The sequence below is a fragment of the Crinia signifera genome, chromosome 4, assembly GCF_055691185.1.
Source record: "Crinia signifera chromosome 4, ASM5569118v1, whole genome shotgun sequence".
Lineage (NCBI taxonomy): Eukaryota > Metazoa > Chordata > Amphibia > Anura > Myobatrachidae > Crinia > Crinia signifera.
This window is the reverse complement of record NC_139220.1, coordinates 13775521-13796622: the sequence shown is the minus strand read 5'-3', so window position 1 is coordinate 13796622 and position 21102 is coordinate 13775521. Positions and strand designations below refer to the sequence as shown.

The 21102-nt window shown below is 42.2% G+C and overlaps 1 protein-coding gene across 8 annotated transcripts in view; it reads left to right on the top strand.

Annotated features, from left to right (window-relative positions):
- The window catches only part of CNOT4 (CCR4-NOT transcription complex subunit 4), a 55909-nt gene extending 35008 nt beyond the window's left edge, over nt 1-20901 (top strand). For 2 of the 8 annotated variants that reach the window (XM_083181157.1, XM_083181156.1), the window contains exons 8-14: nt 2323-2478; nt 2914-2979; nt 5095-5152; nt 6363-6612; nt 7709-8200; nt 14379-14591; nt 19223-20901. In XM_083181157.1, the coding sequence (XP_083037283.1) occupies nt 2323-2478; nt 2914-2979; nt 5095-5152; nt 6363-6612; nt 7709-8200; nt 14379-14591; nt 19223-19527 (1540 nt within the window). In that variant the 3' untranslated portion in view covers nt 19528-20901. The remainder of the gene's footprint in view (nt 1-2322; nt 2479-2913; nt 2980-5094; nt 5153-6362; nt 6613-7708; nt 8201-14378; nt 14592-19222) is intronic. The other 6 variants (XM_083181162.1, XM_083181161.1, XM_083181164.1 and 3 more) reach the window with 4 other exon arrangements.
- Nucleotides 20902-21102: the final 201 nt, after the last annotated feature.

Sequence of the window (21102 nt, the reverse complement as noted above, 5' to 3'; positions counted from 1 at the left end):
GGCACATACAACCCGAATTTCGGTTTGCACCTTCCGCGGTGCTTCCCGCATGCACTTAACGTAGGAACTAAAAGCCCCTGGAGCGTTTCGTGGCTAATAACCTGTTTGTGGTTTTCCGCAGTCGTATGATATGGGGAACAGCATTTCTGCTCAGTCCGTCAGCGCCATGAATGTGGAACTGTCTTAATGAACCGGCTCTCGGATTTAAGACACCATATTTATCCTCCTTTTGTTCTCTGGCCACGTGGCACTATAGAAATGGCTGTGGCACCTAACCCTGCACGGGATTGGTACTAAATTCGGTGGTTGGAATCCCAGCGTTCAAAATCCCGACCGCCGGAATCCCGACAAGGGGGTGGACGTGGATTTGTCCCCCTTGCGTGCTCACTGCGCTTGCCACTCATTTATTCTCCCTCTATGGGTGTTGTGGACGTAGACGGATAAAGTGTCGGGATTTCGGCGGTCGAGATTCCGGCGTCAGGATTTTGAACGCCGGGATTCTAACTGCATCCCCCCTGCACAGCGTAATTCTAAAAAAAAACTCTTAAAAAGAGAAAAGCAAGGTTTCCATTTAAACATCTGATGAAGAAATCTGCTACTGCCAAGAATCGGGGGAGATGTTTCCAAATTTGCATCTGCTCCAAACTTACTTTGATTGGTTTAGTTAAAATCTTTCACCAAGCTTTGATGCACCTCCCCCATTTAAGAGAACCCATCAATTTATAATTTCCCCCGTTCTCACAGGCCATTGTTGCCCCTAGTGTAACTCCTCAGCTATACATGCGGCAGGTCAGTCTCAGTGATTTCTCTGCCTGCCGATATCCGCTTGCGTAAGTGGGTTGGCGCAGACATGAAGATTTATACAGTTACTGTAAGATGACCGATAATTGTATCGCTTCATCTATAAAGTGTAACCGTATGGCAGAGAACCGGGAATCGCCGTCTGTTCGCTACAACTGAGCGTTTGTGATCATAGATTATAATACTTCTAATAGTGCTAGTCTCCTATTTAATGTGAGGTCAGCTACGATGCGTTTTCTGTGCATGTGTTAAGCTTCAGAAGCCACGGTAACAAATCCTGCCAACGGCGCTGCTGGTCTTGGGACGTAACCGAATTCCGTTCTTGTTCCACTTGGGCACAAGTGTGTGAAGCCCAGCACACCTTGGATGGAGCGACTGATGACCGCACCATCTGACTGCAACGTCCGCTAGCCCCAATGACTGTCGTTTGCTGTTTCTAGTATTTGGTGGCCAGTTGCCTGTTTCCGCCGCGATATTCATGTCTGGTTAGGTCGGAGGTTAGATTGTAGCACAGGTGCGTGCGTCTGGTCTCCGTTGATTGAGTCCCTTTCATGTTACCTGATATTTCAATGCTAAATGATTTGCATAAAGCCCAGAAAATAATTTTGACTTTGGAATTAATGAAATGTTAGCCCCCAGACGTACACAAAAAGGCAAAAGTGTTAAAAGGTAAATAAGCAGGGTTATAAAATTTAGACCACTAGGTTTTTTTTCACACTGGAAACTTGGAGAGAGAGATAAAGTGGTTGGAGATAAAGTACCAGCCATTCAGCTCCTATCTGCCGTGTTACAGCCTGTATTTACAAATTGACACTAGCTGATTGGCTGATACTTAATTGCTCACCAGCCCGCCTCCTAGTATGAATCTGACTGAAGCCGACGGATCTTTTTACAGAGTGGCTCCTATTCTGGAGTTGGTCACGTAGAGCCGTCCCAGTTATGACCGTTGGTCTGTGCTGCAGCGGGTTATGGCTGAACCGATACTTTGCTGCAAATTCAGCTGCTACCCTAGTAAATATTGTACTTGCTTCCGTATAAGGTTCGTTGTGGTATTGGTAAGGTGTCCCCGGCGAGAGTAAGAACCCCTGTTTTTCTGTCGAGTAAGTTCACATATGTCTAGTTTTGCAGTAATTTCAATCGTTGCCGTTTTAGAGCAGAACAGAGTGTTTCAGAAGGATGCTGACCCTTTAAAAAAGATCACACAATGCACTTCAGTGTGTGGCCACGTATTTGCCTACACCTTATGTTGGTACAGGATGATTGATGAGGCGCAGTCTAGCGGTCGTGTCGATAAGCAGTGGGTTACTATATAGTGGTATCATGTGTACTGAAGTAGGTTTGGACGCAATTCCCATGATAGATACTTCAGTGCCGGGTCCGTGTTTTACTTTACCGCGCGGTTTCCACTGTTTGTATTTTATGTTATATGTAAGCATTCTGGTTAATTTCTGCATTGCTTCTTTTTCCCCACCCTCTCTTCTGCTTTGTACCTTCTGGGTTTCTTGCCCACATATATTTTAGACCCAACAGTAATAACAAAGACACCTGGCCGTCATTACAGACCTCGAGCCGATCCGCCAACGGACTAACACTGGAACACAGACAGTCGCCTGCCATTTTAGACAATGGCTTAGATCTCGACCATTTGACTTCAGTCACTCCCGACTCAGATTTTGGGTAATTGAACTGCCTTTTATTTTTGGGTGGTTCGCTAGTTTATTTTGTTTTTATTATCCCTTTTTTATTTATTTTTTAAATCGACTTCCATCTTGTATTGTCTCGTACTGTTCGTACCATGTGATCTCATTCCATCTCCCGTTTCTGCACCGACTTCCTTAGCTAGTTTTTGCACAAGAGCTTGCGCTCCCAGTGCTGTTAGTTTTGTTTTCCGACTCTGATTTCTTTTTTGAGAGAGCGACTGTAGCGCAACCCTGTAGCAACTGGGTTTTCAGAAACTTTTTGAAATGCAGCACAGTAATTTTTTTGGCTCGATTTTATACTTTTTTCCCCTCTTCTAAAAGCATGACCCCCTCCTTTTTCTGTTTTTGTTCTGTTTTATTTGTTTTATCACACCCTTATCGCTTCACATCACTGTCTCTCGCAAATTTTTAGGCTGTTTTGGGATACCGCTGAGCATAATGTTGCCAAATTTGGCAGGGTCATAGAAGAAGAGACAAGGTACGTAGAAATGACTTTTTGTTTTGGGGGCACAGCTAAATTTCTTCTTACTTGTCTTTCCATTAACAATATTTAACTTCAAAGTCTGTCTGGAAGCATATAGGGTAATAGAAACTGTTGACTTTCTTCCATTTAATTCATTATAGCCTTCTTTGGCGTAGAACATAGTTATTGAGGTTTCTTGTGCAGTTTTGTTGAGGTTTCTTGTGCAGTTTTTTAACATCTTTAAACATTCCTTTGTGTTCTGTTCTCCAATAAGTTGTTATTTTGACAGCTGTATTCCTCTATCTCATGTGTTCTTCCAAAAAGTTAACTAACCTCTAACACTACGTTCCTTGATGTCCCCTGATCATGTCCTGATGTAATGAACTAAACCAGTTTCCATTTAATGACCTGGACAATGGCCAACTATTCTTTCACTAATGTTTAACCTGGTCTTCCAACCAGAAGTGACTAAAACCTTGTCTCTTGGGTTCTGTAGCAATGTCTTGACTAATTAATATGTGAGCATTTCCCGACTTCTGTCTGTCCATACCAGAATATGTTCAGGTTTATACACTTGAGTAATGACGAGTAAAAGGATCGGTCACATGCTAACTGTTTTTTTTTTTTTTTTTACGAATATTTTATTACGAACCGTCCCCTGCACTTTCTCCAGAGCCTCCGTTCCCTCACCACGATTACCACCTTATATTCCTCTTGCATCAATGATGTCTGTCTGTGGTTCCCAATGAACCGATAACGTGGTAGCCTTATACAGAACAATGCAAACAAAACGGGGTCTGATTCGTAATAGAATTAGGTTGCAGTACATAACTCGATTCTATGAATCTGAAGGGAGCCTCCCCGGCAGCCGGCCTTATTTCCAGCGGTGCCTGAGGCACTGATTGGCCAGCGCGAGAACTCCGCCTAGTCTTGACGTCTGTGAAGTTGGCGACAAATTCTCTTATCTAAAGACCTTTCTTTAGTAAAATCCCAATCAGTCACATAAGAGACTGGGTACGGTGGGGTATCTGAGAATGCATGGTCTCGGCATAACGCCCACTATAGCGAGCTTGTCTTGCCGTGAATGCGGTCATCGGGCCTTATTGCCCTAAATAAGCTGCGTGTTTGTCACTTGCATGTTACATGCGTGTGCCTGTGCTTATCAAATGTGTGCTCTGCTTAAAGGCTGTTTCTGGCTACTGGTGACGTAAATAAGTATGGTGTCCAGCGACCAATTTAAATAGCCTTTCTTTCAGTCTTCAGATTGAGCATTTAGTTTGTATGACAGCGGGTGCGATGAGCCCGACAGTGCTCTGTGCATCCTATGTAATAAGACACAGGAGATTGATATAATGTATGTACATATATCTTCTAGTTAAGGGCATGTGCATGACAGTGTTTTTATACGTGAGGCCAAAAAAGTGTACCCTTTTTTTGTTAAGGATCTTTTTTGCTCTAGGTTGTGGTTGACGGTCAAATTGCTGATATATTAAAAAAAAATAATAATAATAATTTTTTTTTTTTTTTTAGGATTTTGTTCACAGCTAAATTATAAAACAGGTTGTTTATCCCTTATGCCCAAAATGCTTGGGACCACGAGCATTTTGGATATGGGATTTTTCCGGATTTTGGGCTTCTTCCATACTTACCTGGTCCCCTGGTGGTGCCCCTATGCTCCCCCCAACGTCCACTGTGTCCCCCAGCAGCCTTCAGTATCCTCCTCAGCGGCATCTCCAGTCCCAGGGGTGCATTGCACGAGGGCGCGGGCGACGTTCTCTCCCGCAATGCACCCCTGGGTTCCGGAGATGCTCCTGAAGAGGATCCTGAAGGCCGCCGTGGACATTGGAGGATGAGGTAAGAAATATTCTGAAAAACCACGGTTTTCAGACTATTTCGGGGTTTTTTTTTGGAATATGCATATAAGGGAGACCCGACCTGTCATTTTTGTTTTTCTCGTCTGCATTTCCCGTCTTTGGATGGAATGTTTTAATTCCGAACTTTTTTTTTTTTAATTTGCGTTACCAGAATGGATTATCTGTTGCCGTTATTTATCAGCAAAATAAAATACACTATTGACATATGTAATTGTATGTTCCATTTACACGCGTGTGTCATGTTTTTTTTTTTCAGTTCTGTCGACAAATCAACAGAGTCACTGAGTATAGGCAACGGTGACAATTTACAACAGGTGAGTATCCATCCCTGGTTGATCTCTGTACTAAAATGTGTAGATTACGTCTTAAAACTTGTAGCGTTACCTTTTGCCCCTGCATTGAGGTGTGTTGCAGTACAATAGATTATATTGGTGAAAGAACCATGGCCGGCATATTGTCCCAATAATAAATTACGTGTCTGATGGACGATTAAGTCAAGTTTCAGGCACTGGCCACTAGATGGCGTCTGTCAAGTTTCTGACGTTGAACAGCGATTAGGAGGCTGATCCTGGGGCTTTTGGCCAAAATCACTGGGATTTCAATCCAGAATTGGAGCCTCCAATCACAGGATTTCCTGATTAATTTGCACATGCGCCATTGTGGTGGTTTTATGCTGGGCACCTGCGCCACTCAGTTTAGATGCTGCCTGGCGGTGTGTCATGTTGTCAGGTCACACTGCGAATGCCCACGCCTGCCAGCCCCTTGCACTCGTCCGCTTAAGGCAGGCATGTCCAAATTTATGGTCCTCCAGCTGTTGTGAAACTACACATCCCAGCATGCATTACAATAGTTTCAGCATTCCTTAATAGCAAAACTATGGCAAGGCATGCTGGGATGTGTAGTTTCACAACAGCTGGAGGACCATAGTTTGGACATGCCTGGCTTAAGGACTGGGAGATTGAAGTGTCAATCCAGAAACATTAAAGAGAAATGAAGTGTAAAACGTTATGGTCGTGCGATATTACCATAAGCCGTTCTCCATCCCTCCTTATGTACAGGTTTACCCTGTTCTATGCCGCGTGGTTACGTAGCCGTATGCTGTAAAGATGGTGCTGCAAATACAGATTTCACCTTGTAATATAATGGGGCAGATAAATGTTTTTATCCCACAATGGGAAGACAGGAGGGTTGGCCATTGGGCGACAGTGTTTCACAATCTGTTAGGGGACAATGGGTTTTTCCCCCACTCAATGCTTCAGGCCGCCATGGGTTGCTTTTTGTGACCGTAATCCCTGCTGCGGTAACCACCTTTGCGCATTTGTCTGCCGTCTTTGGTTCTCCACTTATGGTAGTTGGAGACCATCACTGGCAGATGCACCAATGGGCAGCCCTAGAAGTGAGACATTACGGGACACGCCGCTACTGTTTCATTGCTTTTTATGTTGTGTACACAGACTTGCAGTGATCTATTCACGTGACCAGACATAGATCTTATTTATGCCTTTTTTTTATTTCTATCCACAGATATTAACAAGTGACACCCCGTCACCTCCGCCAGGGTTATCCAAACCCAACCCGGTCGTCCCAATCAATTCAGCCAATCACAGCGCACGGTCTCCGTTTGAAGATGCCATGGCAGAATCTCAGTCTCTGTTTTCGGACAATTTCCGGCACCCTAACCCCATCCCCAGTGGTCTCCCTCCATTTCCCAGTTCCCCACAGACGTCAAGCGAATGGCCAACGGCTCCAGAGCCCCAAAGTCTCTTCACATCAGGTGATTAGAAATCCCTTTCAGCGATACTTACTGTGATGTTCCGGTATAACGTTTACATTTGGACTGCGCAGAGTTTAGGCCATTGTTGTGCCAGCTAAATCAGTATGTACAGAAGTGAAGCGTGTATGCCAGCGGTTCACAAACTTCGTACCTAGAGAACTTGCAAAGGGGTGCCCTGGGTTGGTGTTCCAGGACCAATTCCAACTATTTATGGTCATTGCAATAGGCAAAACCAGCACTTTTGTCTGCAAATCCTAAAATATGTGGTCAAACAGAAACGAATCCCATACCTCACCACATAGCTGACCTTAATGGTTACATATAAACTTAATTTACTTTATTTAATATATTTTTCCTAACTACCCAATAAGAAACTTGTGTCCTAGGAGAACCGCAAATACATTTCTGATACTCTAAAGCACCGTGATTCGAAAAAGTTTGGGAACCTGCCAGTGTATGCTCAATATTGGCAACGATGCGCGGGAGTGCAGATTGTTAACGATAACACCACCACCACAGTCTGTGCATGCAGCTCAATCTGACTATATAGTCAGTAACTGCATGCACAGTGGAGGGACCCGGTGACCTCGCTGAAAGATAACAATATCAGATATCGTTCAGTGTGTACGCGCTACCACTTTTTCCCAGTGGCACAGCCGATCTAATTAACTTGATCGGTGGTGCCGCTGATCCGATGGTGTGTCCTTGGATTTAGAGTCCATAGTTACCGAAGCACATTGCGGGCAAATGATGACTTTTTTGTTCTTCGGAGAGTTATATGTTGGTTAAGCTGGGTACACCATATGCTCCATGAGCAAATATTATAGTGCATAGATGTTACTAAAGATATCCTTCAGTGACGTCACCCTGTCACCGTTCCAAACACACAGTCCTTGACAATAGTGATTATTGAGCTGCATGAGTAGACGGCAGAAGACCTCGTTAATGTGGACCGTTTGTAGATCTTGAGGACCGGTTTGGCCACCCTTGGTTGAGGGTTATTGAGGTTTTTTTTTGGGGGGGGGGGGAGGTTTAGTATTTAAAAGAAAAAAAATCTTACGATGCATTTTTTTAAATATGTCTTCTCTATACGCAGAAACGATCCCGGTGTCCTCATCCACGGACTGGCAAGCTGCGTTTGGGTTCGGTTCTTCTAAACAGCAGGAGGATGACTTAGGATTCGATCCTTTCGATATCACCCGCAAAGCCTTAGCAGACTTGATCGAGAAAGAGCTGTCTGTGCAAGAGCAGCCTGCACTGTCCCCCACGTCCCTTCAGAACCCTTCCCATCACACTACTGCCAAAGGGCCAGGTTCCGGATACCTCCACCCCATCACAGTCTCCAACGCCAACTCTATCTCTAGCACCTACCCAGTCTTGCCACAGCGGTTCCCACCCTTTCAGCACAGAGCAGTTTATAACTCCTACAGTTTCCCTGGCCAGGCAACACGGTATCCGTGGATGGCCTTTCCACGCAACAACATCATGCACTTGAACCACACGGCAAACCCGACCTCAAACAGTAATTTCATGGACTTGAGCCACCCTCCTCAACACAACACAGGACTGGGAGGGATTCCCATTTCAGGTAGGTTACTCCGTAGCCTTTACACCTTCCTCTGGAGGGAGGTGTGGGATTCTCATTGCTCCGTTGTGTGTCATTTGATGTTTAAAGGTTTTTCGGACTCCTTCTGAAGCTGGTGTCCTGTCCATGGAGCCCTCAGTGGTTATGGGCAGAGGAAGGCGGCTTGATGACCATTGTACATCAGTTCCGCTTCACTAATGTTGACCTCTTCCAGGTTTAGATGCTCCTCTTCTGCTACACTGGTGGTGGGTTTGTACCCCAGGAGGAGTTATAACGTTTAAAGGGGACTATCCTTTTGTGTAACTTGTGGCCTTATTATTGCCCTTGTGGCATAGCAAGCTCTTTTGTGCAGATATTGCAGCTGCTACCGCAAAGACTCGCACCAGCGAGATCACCGCGGGCAATAGGATTAGCCCTAAAGGGTAGTAACCTTTTTAAATGGCCAATTGCGGTTGTTGCAATTTTGAAGGTTGCATATAAGAACTACTCATGGCTAGATCTCCCTTACAAATAGTTTTGTTTGAAAGACTGACTGAGGAAGGCAACGGGCACGGTAGAAACATTGTCTGAATGCCAGTCACACCGGTGCAAACCAATGATGTTTTTATCCTGATAGCACATACTTCTTCCTGTAGCTTCCGTTCCTTAGCATCGTCTGTAACCATGGAAACAAGTGGTGAACGATACAACATTCTTGGTTACAGGTGTTGTAAAGAACTAATCGTGTTACGGGCAGATTACGGCAACTATGTCGTGGTTTTCAGCTGCTGATTTTAGGCAGAAGTCCGTTTTCGTGTGGGCGTTTAGTAAAGAACAATGTATTTCTCCGCGTCACTTAAAAAAATGCAGTTAGTGGAGGCGACCTTCAAAAGAATGCTGTCCAAATTCCATTGCTAGAAATTTCGGTTAGGATGAAAGCAAGAACAAATGCCTTAATATTTGTCTGAGTCTCCACCTTGGAGTTTCTGTCGCTCCGATACCGAAGCGGATGGGGCCTAATGAGGTCATCACGGATAACCCAAACTACATCATTAAGCCCCAACACTTAATTGTTGTGGAACCTTTTAAATACAGGAAGAGACCTGCTCTAGACCCCACCCCAACCACCATGCCAGTGCTTCCCAAATTGTTAATGGTTCTATGTTCCCCTTTATTCTTCAGAGCTACAGCAAAATATTCACCGCCCCCCTAGTCAACACAAAATACCTGTAATAGATCTGTACAAATAACCAGCTTTTCAGTACTGTGGCCATATCAAAAGCCAATATTAAGCAAACTGAGGTTAGAAATCGAGCAAGAAGGAGTGTAATTTGTGTATTCACCACTAGATCCGAAGAGTATTTTCATTCACATTCACTGTAATATGATAAGTCCATTCGAGTTTGTACAGAAATCATTATAGTATAAGTGTACGCAGGCCTATTATGTGATACTGGGGTCACCGAGGACACGATACGGTCATTTGGTCGACATGGGTCTAAGTCGATATAGGAAAAGTTCGACAGGTCGCTGGTTCGACAAGGTCTAGGTCGACAGTCAAAAGGTCGACATTGGGTTTTACACAGTTTTTTGAGCCGACATGTGCCGACAGGCGGTATTTCATGCCCTACCATCCACTAGGGCGCGGTGGGAGAATAAAATAGTGTGCCGAATGCAGCGAGGGGATGCGGTGCACTTGAAACTGTGTCCATGTCGACTGTGTTGACATTCAGGTCAAAAAAACAGTGAAAAACCCCATGTCGACCTTTTGACTGTCAACATAGACATTGTCGAACTAATGACTTGTCAAACTAATGACCTTTTCCCATGTCGACCTAATGGTATCGACCTAATGACTGTCGACCATCATGCTGTAGACCCAATGATCCCAACCCACTGAGGACATAGAACAGAGATATATTTGGTGCAGCCCATCCCTGGTGTGAATCTTAACCTCCACGTTATCTTCCAAGGATTCCCTGCTGATTATTGAAGAAAACCAGGTAGGGAAGCGAATGGGATGAGGGGACATAAGGCTGCTCTCCAAGAAGTGCTCTCAGTGTAAATTATGCACATTCTCTATTCAAGGCTGCAGCCCAGCATTCAAGCTGACTAGGGGACTAGACCTTCCCCAGCTTCCCCCTGAAAGTCTATCTGCTTGGAGAGTGGAGCAATAAGCAAATTCTTATGGAGTGGAGAAAAAGGCAGCAAGTGTCCTGCAAGCCTGAAAGATCTAATACAGGCCTGCGGGGCTCTCCAGCTATTGTGAAACTACACATCCCAGCATGCTCTGAGACTGTGATACCTGGGCAGTGCTGATTTGCATGGGGCAGCAATACATTACCAGGGTATCCTGGGACCAGTAGTGCCACAGCAGCCTATTAGGACTCTCCTTTTTAATGTTTTTACTGGGGGCTCTCTGCAGTCTATCTAAACAGGATCTCTCATGGATTCCTCACTCGGGGCCCCCTACCACTCACCCAGATAGTCCTCTCCTGAGACTAGCACCTCTCGTCCTGCTGTGTGTTATGCACACACCTTCCATACGCTGTAAGCCGTAATCGGCTGCTGGGCCTGAATTACAGATGGGTGGAGAAACCGCTGCACCGTGGATTTCTTAGATCTTGAATAACAAGGAGATATTGTTTATTTACTCTGAGGGTAGAATATGCTACCAGCAGCAGAATCATTGAAGAGACCAGGGCAGGTGTTTAACATTGTTTAGGAATGAGAGTGTGTGCTGTTTGCATGTGAATCCTAATTAAGCCTCCAATGCACAGGAATGTTGGTAAAGGCACGAGAGATGATGGTAATAGTAACTGCTGTAGAGCACTGGCTGCATTATGCGGCACTGTATGCTAACCCAACATCACCCAGGCTAGTGTTCATTGAATTAGCATACACAGTGTGTAACCTGTTTTGTGTGTGCTGTCTACTAACCACCTTAACTGGCCTTGGTGTATGCAGGAATTTACCCTTTATGCGCTCACATTTGTTATATAAATTCAATGAAATGTGATATATATATTCTATTAACACTTTCTTATATAGCGCACACATATTTCGCAGCGCTTTACAGTCCCTGCCCCAGTGGAGCTTACAATCTATATTCCCTACACATGCACACGCATTTACATTCATAATAGAGTTAATTTATTGGGAGCCAATTAGCCTACCAGTATATTTTTGGCTTGTGGGAGGAAACCGCAGTACCCGGAGGAAACCCACTCAAGTACAGAGAGAATCTACAAACTCCGCACAGTTTGGGCCATGGTGGGGATAGAACCCATGACCTCAGTGATGTGAGGCAGTAATGTAACCATCACACGTCCGTACTGCCCCGTATATATAACACATGGTGGGGATAGAACCCATGACCTCAGTGCTGTGAGGCAGTAATGTAACCATCACACGTCCGTACTGCCCCGTATATATAACACATGGTGGGGATAGAACCCATGACCTCAGTGCTGTGAGGCAGTAATGTAACCATTACACCATCCGTACTGCCCTGTATATATAACACATGGTGGGGATAGAACCCATGACCTCAGTGCTGTGAGGCAGTCATACTAACCATCACACGTCCGTACTGCCCCGTATATATAACACATGGTGGGGATAGAACCCATGACCTCAGTGCTGTGAGGCAGTAATGTAACCATTACACCATCCGTGCTGCCCTGTATATATAACACATGGTGGGAATAGAACCCATGACCTCAGTGCTGTGAGGCAGTAATGCTAACCATTACACCATCCGTACTGCCCCGTATATATAACACATGGTGGGGATAGAACCCATGACCTCAGTGCTGTGAGGCAGTAATGCTAACCATTACACCATCCGTACTGCCCCGTATATATAACACATGGTGGGGATAGAACCCATGACCTCAGTGCTGTGAGGCAGTAATGCTAACCATTGCACCATCCGTACTGTCCATATTTCCTATATAAGGTAAACATTACAGGTCATAATGATGGATGCAAATGTCTGCTTGGCAGTTTTCACACCTATTTTGATAAATTCACATGGCACTCAAAGGGTTAATCCAAATGGCTGTGGCAGAGTTTTGCTGTCATATGGGAGTGTGACGGGCTCAACCCACTAAACAATATCTATACTTCCTTCCCCCTCCCCCTTTCTCCTTTGTACTTGTACTTCCTATTGTAATATTCTGGTGCTATGTAACTGTTGGAAATTAAATTCATTTTTACAAATTAATCAGTCAGTAACCTAAAATAAAAATAGATTCTAACGTGCTACCAATTGAGGGCCAGAAATCCTACATTGTAATGTTCGTTTTTACGGTTGGTCCCGGGGAGCTGAAACTGCGCATGCATACACAAAAGTGGTTCCGAAGGGTGCAGCCTCTTTTGACCAGTAATAAGCAGAAGTGAGAATTCATTTATCTGTGTGTTTTAGAATGCATTCAATGTGGGTGGGGGGAGGGATGATTTTGTGAGTGCACAGCATGTGTGATTAATTTACTATTTAATGATTGTCTAATGACGCTATTTAATGATTGTCTAATGACGCATGATCGGTTGTGACGCACGGGACGTTGAGTTTGGGAATAAATGTGGAGTATGCCTCTTATCAATTTAAATTTCGCAATTTTTATCATTTTCTCTGTCTCCTGGCTACAAATTATGATTTCGGCACCTGCTGATCGGTTAAATAGTTTCCAATACAAATTATATTTAATTTGGACATAATTTAGGAAACCAATACATACTAATACACCTTCATTACAGACTGTTTGCTTTTTCTTAATATATATATATTCTAAACCTAATTAATAAGGGGCATCTTACAATGACTAATGCATTCTTGACTAGTGAATAATTTAACAAATATATTTACAGTCTATATTTTGACGTTTACATGTAAAAGTTTGTTGTAGGATATTTCCCACTGATTTAAAATGAGCGGGAGTTACAGCTACTGTTTAATACAACATTCCGGTTCCGATGCATTATTTATTATACAAAGCCTGAATATGTCACGGTTTACACTGCTATATGTATATGAATAGGTCTGTCATTTTTTAATTAAACCTATTTGTCCCCACCCCCTAAATGTGCTGGGAATCCAATTAGTTGGGTTTTTATTGCAAAAGTTACATTTAATACTTTTCGTGTGTCGACGTACCAATTGTCGACATAGATACTGTCCTCTAACCGGACAATGAAACATATGATATGGGTTAGTTCAGTCCCTAGGATGGTTCTTGTACTAATACTTTGGAAAAAATTTTGGGGGGTGGGGGGTTTGGATAATAATTGATCTTCAACTATTTAAAAAATAGAATGGTGTCCTACAATCACCCACAATCCAACATCATCTGTGTTTTTTTCCCTCTACATTAAAATATGTTAAGGGGGCGGAGCACATCGATGATGTAATGTTTATTTTCATAAACTTTAAACTACATATTAATACAGTTATTTATTACCAGTTTCTTATATATAGCACACACCTATTCCGCAGCCCTTTACAGAGAATATTTGAACAGTCACATCAGTCCCTGCACCAATGGAGCTTAGTCTATATTCCCTACCACATGTACACGCACAAACAGACAATTCAGGGTTAATATTTTTTGGGGGGGCCAATTAACCTACCTGTATATTTTTGAATTGTGGGAGGAAACCGGAGTACCCGGAGGAAACCCACGCAAGCACGGGGATAATATACAAACTTCACACAGTTTAGGGCCATGGTGGGAATCGATCCCATTACCTCATTACTGTGAGGTAGTAATGCTAACCACTACACCATACATGCTGCAGGAACGGTGTAATTCCTAACAAATATAATTAAAATTAAAAAAAATCTCAAACACAAACAATTTTGCCCTGGTGCATTTTTCTTGCAGGGTCTAATTTTTTTTATTTTTACATATTTTTGTATTCTTACATCATACCAGTAATTTACCTGGTGTTTTATGTTAACTTCCACGTCCGCAGTTGCAGCTTAACTTCATATACTGTAGCAGTGTGAACATTTTTTCTTTTTTAAAGAAGGCTTTCCCTTTTATTATAAAATCTAGCTGCGTTCAAGACAATTATGAATAAAAGGATTTCATTTTAAAAACACTCCTCACCCTTAAGAATTCTAACGGCAACTTTTTTATTTTTTTTCTTTCTTTTATTTTTATTTTTTTTATTTTATTTTTTTGGATAAACCTCCCAGACCACAGCAATTCAATAGAGAGTATAAATATGAAGGAATGGCAGGACGGTCTAAGGGCACTTCTGCCCAACATAAACATCAACTTTGGTGGGCTGCCCAATGATTCTTCCCCTTCCAACGTCACCCACAGTGCACCAACGTCCAACACTGCCACATCCAACAGCCTGAACTGGGACCGCCCGACCAGCTGGATGGATCCCGCCATTATCACAGGTAAACGTTTCTCAATCAGAATATTGCCCAAGTGACATGAGAGCCCTATAAACACAACTATCTATCAACGACAATATTCAGTGGTCAGTTGAATTGTCAAAAATTGGGGATTTTTATTCATTTTTAATTGCTTTTTTTTCTACAAAAGATTGTTCCACCCTTCAACTATTTTATTTTTTTATATATATACATTTTTAATATGGGTCGACGGAGTGATCAACCCTGGAAAAAAAGTGGGGCATGAGGGCAAAATACATTTTGAACTTTGAAATCATACTCCACATTTATTCAACAGTGTGCGCAGGTGATATGTTTTTCCACAAGGTATGAATGAGTGACTGTTACAGAGCCGTTGCCTTTTTTATGTTTTCTTGTTTTTCTTTCTAATTTGATTTAAAGACAATTATTTTTTTATAAATAAAAAATGTAAATGTAATTTAAAAAAATAAATGGCCTTACTTTTAATATATATTGCTCCCTAACATAGTAAATTTAGCGTTTTAAGGGCGAAAAAAAAAGAATTATTTTTTAAAGAATAAATCGTCTGTGTAATTTTATTATATATTTTTAAGAAAAGTTATTTTAAGACCAATATAAAAATTATGGGAAAAAAACAGCAGCCTTATCTTTGCACATGCGTTTGTAATGGAAATGAATGCGTTTAGTCTTTAATACTTTAAGGTATAATTTATAGAATGCATACATATTTTTTTATTTATTTTTTTATTCTATTTATAGATATTTTTTTTTAAGGTTTATTTTAAAACTTGTATTTTAAGGGGATTTTGTTTATATGTTTGAGGAGTATTTGGTGTTTTTTGTTTTTATAATTTCAAATTTTTTATGCGGGGTTATAATCTTTGTGCATTTTGCTTAAATACCTGTGCTGAAAAATTGATAAAGTACTACTTGTGTAAGGGATTTGAAAGATCCTGCTATTTATTTGATGCACAACTTTACACCTTACTCCTTCTGGAGAGCTGAAACGCTTTAGATGGATATCCATTTAGAGATGAGAATTATTCAGTTGTGAGAACTGCGGGGGTGTTTTTTGGATGGGGGGTGATGTTTGCAACCATTTTTTTTCTTTCAATTCTTTTCAATTAGACAAAGTTTTTTTGCTAAAACACCAGTTTGTGACCTTTCATTCAATCTACGTGTCTTGACTTTGCCAGCCTAAAGCTTCAGTGCTAATTAGATAGGGGAGGTAGTTAGCCTATAACTGTGGACGCCACCTTGCAAGTGCCAATAAATGTACATTCCACTGTTCATTTTATTTGAGCTTAAAATCCGGCAAATGTCTTTGGCCATGGTGGGCTTCCATGAAGGAGAGACGCATGCAGTGTCCAATATCTATTAAACGTTTGTCATCGTTGTCTTAGGGATGAGGTCGACAGTCAATACCCATTGGGCAGTATTCAATGAGGATTTTGGCGATGAGCAGCGAATCCTGTTTAGGATTCGCTGCACATTCGCCACTGGTCGCCGCGTTCCGGAGCCTCGCCGGCTCCAGTATTCAATGAGTCAGGGGCTCGCTGCCCCTGACCGGCGAATTTTAACTCCTGCGGCGATGCCGCAGGGAGCCTGAGGACGGTGGCAGGCAGGGAGATGGAAGTCTCCCTGCCTGCCCTAGAACGTTTGTGGGGGGGAGGTTGGCTCCCCGGGTGCCAGGCAGCACAGGCTGCCCCCCGGGGGTGCCAGCAGGGGACCGGGTATATTCACTACACCCGATCATGCATATGTAATGAAGTGAATATATGAATATGTAATGAGCGGCTCGGCTCCGGCCCCCTGCTGGCTGGTCTGTGTAAAAAAAAAAAATATATATTTTTTTTTACAATTAAATATATATTCATGTGCTTACAGCACATGAATAAAAATAGCATGCCCCTCCTCAGAATAAAATTCCTGATTTTTTGACACCAAATGTAAAAAACAAAACACTTTATTTTAAAAGGGAAAGAGATTTTAGAGATAGCGCTGAGCCAGGTATATATTTCAAATATTTTATTTTAAAACAGATATATGTGTGCTGTTTGTATTCAACAATAAAATATACACAATAGAATATTACAGTACAGGTACCAGCCAGTACCACACAATAATATAAAAAAGCAATTGCAAGAAAAATGAAAAAAATATATATATAAAAAAGAAAGGGTTCTGATTGTAGAAACCTCCTTATAAGATAGTCTCTACTGCACCTACAGCAAATATAGGGTTAGTGAGGTTAGTGTTTGGTGGGGTTAGGTAATCACCAGGTAAATATTTCCTGAACTAGCCAGGTGCCGGTACAAACACGCCACGCAGAGTCTCCAGCCACTCGACTCCCAAGTGTGGAAGAACCCCAAAAGGCTGCATTGCAGTGCAAGGAATCAGCAGCCGGGACACCACCACCTTATACTAAAGGTCAAAACCGGAGGAGTGGCAAGTTTTAGCTCAATTGAGCCTTATATTCTGTGTTATATAATTAACCTATATTATTCAAAGCATGCATGCTACCTACTAACATGGAGCTGTGAGAGAGCTAACCAATGGGCAAAAACTGCTGCTTGAAACGTGGAAATATTAACCTGGTGATTACCTAACCCCACCAAACACTAACCTCACTAACCCTATATTTGCTGTAGGTGCAGTAGAGACTATCTTATAAGGAGGTTTCTACAATCAGAACCCTTTCTTTTTTATATATATATATTTTTTTTTTATTTTTCTTGCAATTGCTTTTTTATATTATTGTGTGGTACTGGCCGGTACCTGTACTGTAATATTCCATTGTGTATATTTTATTGTTGAATACAAACAGCACACATATATCTGTTTTAAAATAAAATATTTGAAATATATACCTGGCTCAGCGCTATCTCTAAAATCTCTTTCCCTTTTGTATTTTGTTTTAAGGGGTGGGGTATCCCCTTATTAGAGACAGCTGCAGACCCAGGTGGCTATACTATAGATTTGCGCTCTGACATTTTGTTTTTCTTTATTTTAAAAGTTCACCTTCCACTTCACCATAAAAAGATAGCGATTGCTACTCGGTGAATCATGGCGAAAAAAACCTTGAAATGTATTCGCCATCTGGTCATTGAATAGGGTGATTCACCGTTTTTGTCAAAAATTCGCCTTACAGCACAAAATCGCCATAAAAACCTGGCGAATCAGTCTCATTGAATACCGCCCATTGTCTTAAGGTACACACCAAAACTATTTTATTTTTTTTGCCGATTGGCCAATCTGTACTACAAATCTGCCAATCTCGATCGGATGCGCTCTACCGCGGATCTTTCACTAAAGCTTCTGATCTTACATGCTGGATGCAAGATCAGAAGATTTAGCTAAAGATTGATAGGAATGCACAAGAAGTCTTTAAAGATGTGCGCTTGCCTGAAAATCTTTTGACTATGGATGGATAAAAGATTTCAAGGCTACTTTATGCGCAGATATTGAGATCACTGATCTTTCTAGTGTGTGGGCACCTTCTATACTTAATGTGCCTTTCATACAGATAAACAACATAATTATTCCTGAATACAAATGAATCCCATCACTGTTTGTAAGGATCTAATAACTTACAATTACTGATGTAGGAGGTTGGAGTTGTATGGATGCTTTACTGGAAATGCCAAGTACAAGTACAGTATATATCTGTGTGGTGCGTGTATGGATGATATATAGGAACATTTGAATATGAATGCTATCAGATTACTGTGTAAGTGACCTGACCTTCCATGTATAGAATTTGACGTCTTTGTTCTGTAAGAAACCAGTATTAATATCGTAACTTATACATTTTTATATGGGGATAGTTTTATGAAACATATGTATTTACTTTTTCCAAGCCATCCTGGCTGTATTCTGTTGGTGTAAGTCAGGGTTGGCCAAACTGGTCATTAAGTTCTACCAATGGTCCACATTTCCCAGACCACCTAGCTGGTGCACAGATGCAGTCATTACTAACTGTCACATTTCCCAGACCTCCTAGCTGGTGCACAGATGCAGTCATTACTAACTGTCACATTTCCCAGACCACCTAGCTGGTGCACAGATGCAGTCATTACTAACTGTCACATTTCCCAGACCACCTAGCTGGTGCACAGATGCAGTCATTACTAACTGTCACATTTCCCAGACCTCCTAGCTGGCGCACAGGTGCAGTCATTACTAACTGTCACATTTCCCAGACCTCCTAGCTGGTGCGCAGGAGTTTTCATTACTAACTGTCACATTTCCCAGACCACCTAGCTGGTGCACAGGTGCAGTCATTACTAACTGTCACATTTTCAAACCTGCTGCATTCATTCCCACTACGGAACCACAGGTTTCCTGAGACACATGAACTCTTGGTTAGTCTTGAGGACAGGTTTGGCCACCCCTGGTCTAAAACAATTCCAGGGCAAAATCAGTGGTTCCGTGACCTGCGGAAAGTCCTGCTCACAGCATTTTGTTGAATCTGCCTGATGATTATTTTATTAGGTCCTGTCTGGGACATTTTAAAAACTTAAATGTGTACAACCTGTTAAACCCTGGCAAGCTAAGCTTCACACATAGTGACAGCGGCGTGTTTGGGTTATTGCAGCGCATTTATAGACGCATCAGTTTTAAGAATCCGTTTCTTCTGCTTCCTCCCACAGGCATCCCGTCATCCACAGGAAACGGCCTAGAACTTCTGCAAGATGACAATCCGCCACACTGGTTAAAATCACTTCAAGCCCTGACAGAGATGGACGGCCCCAGCAGCTCACTACCTCCCCACCACCCTCATAATAACCTCTTCAGCACACAAATACCCTTACACAGACCAAATTGGAGCCCTTATCCCCCGCCAACAAATCCCGCCAGTTACCACTCCCCACCCCCAGGCTTTCAGACAGCCTTCAGACCCCCTACCAAAACACCTACAGATCTACTACAGAGCTCAGCCCTGGACCGTCATTAAAAATAAATCAATAAGAGACAGCTACAAATTTTGGGGCTCCTTTCCCCCCCAATCCAATTTCAGTCCAAATCAAATCCTCAGTGTTTTTCCTCTCATCCAATCCTCCTCCCCAACGACAGTTTTTTTTGGGGGATCCTCAATACGCTCGAGGCGATTCGACTAACCGCCTACCACGTTTAAATTGATATCCGGTGTCTACGTTTCCGCCATTGCTGCAGTGCTAAAGGTCATTTTTGAAGAGGTGACTAGCGAATTAACATCCAAAGCAACAACCGGTTGCCGTGAACGATTACAGAGAGACGAATGGAAATAAATGAAAAATGAAATCAATTCTTCGTAAATTCTACGGAAAATCGCAATACCTGAAATCAGTGGTCTGCTGCATGATATCTTGTTTGTTTTTCCAGCTTTATTATGATGTGATTTTAACAGCTCTGAAATCTAGCTAGTACAAAGTAGCCAGGAATAATTATAAAATCTTTAGGGAAGAGAAAGAGGCCTATCATGATCCGTAATTAAGAATATATTAATGTTAAGGGAGAGCACCGTAAAAAATTTTCATTGCCAGTTTTTTTTTTTCTGGGTGGGGCCTTTTTTTTTCCTGTAATTATTTCAGTAGTTTGTGCTGGCAAAAAAAAAAATGTGCCATTTCATACTTTATTTTCTTCAGGACCAAAGGGGCTTCGTTGTCAAATATAAATAGATTTTATTTTAACCCTCTGGCGTTGAAGGGGTCGAGTTGAAATGGGATTTGGCAAGTTTCTTGTCGCCGTTTTTTTTTTGCTTTGTTTTGTTAAACACATCGTTTGCCATGTATATTGGTGCTTTCCAGGTGCCGCGCAGCAGGCCATGCAAACCGGAAATGTTGCGATTAGAGGACGGGGAACGTCCAACGTCGATATGATCCACTGCTTTGACAAACAATGGGAAATCTTTCGTTATCAATTCAAACCTGATCTTTTTTTTGTTGTTGCCGGCTGCAGATCGTGACGTGTTGGTGATTTTTATTCATGCCGTTGAGTCGTCCTTGGTCACCTTACAAAACCACATCATGGAATATGCTACTTAACCAGATATTATGAGCCCAACACCTTTCAATATCAAGGCAACTTTTTGTTTTGAGGTCCTTGGCGGAAGTCCGACTCGTCACCTGATTTCTAAAAAAAAAAAAAAAATTATTAAAACCTAACCTTCTAGTTTCTGGAATTATTCTGCAGTATTGACCAGATTAAAGAGAGGAGAAGCCGGTATGAGGGGGAAATATGATGAATTACACATGGTTATAACCTGACGCTAAAACTAAACCGAGAAAAATGTACCTCTGTCTACAGAATTAAAACTAAAATCTTAAATAAAACAGAAAACTTGATGATACATTTGCTTTTTCTTGTGGGCTTCCTTTGTTTACAGGAGTGGAAAAGGCAGACTACTGGGTAAAGTCATCAGCCACCGTTGTACAACCTGTTACCCCCCCCCCCTCACTCTGTATATCTGCAGCACAGTTGTATTTAAGTACAGGCTGGTGTATTACGCTTTGTTATAAGTGAAGACTGTATTATGAGAAAGCGATATTAA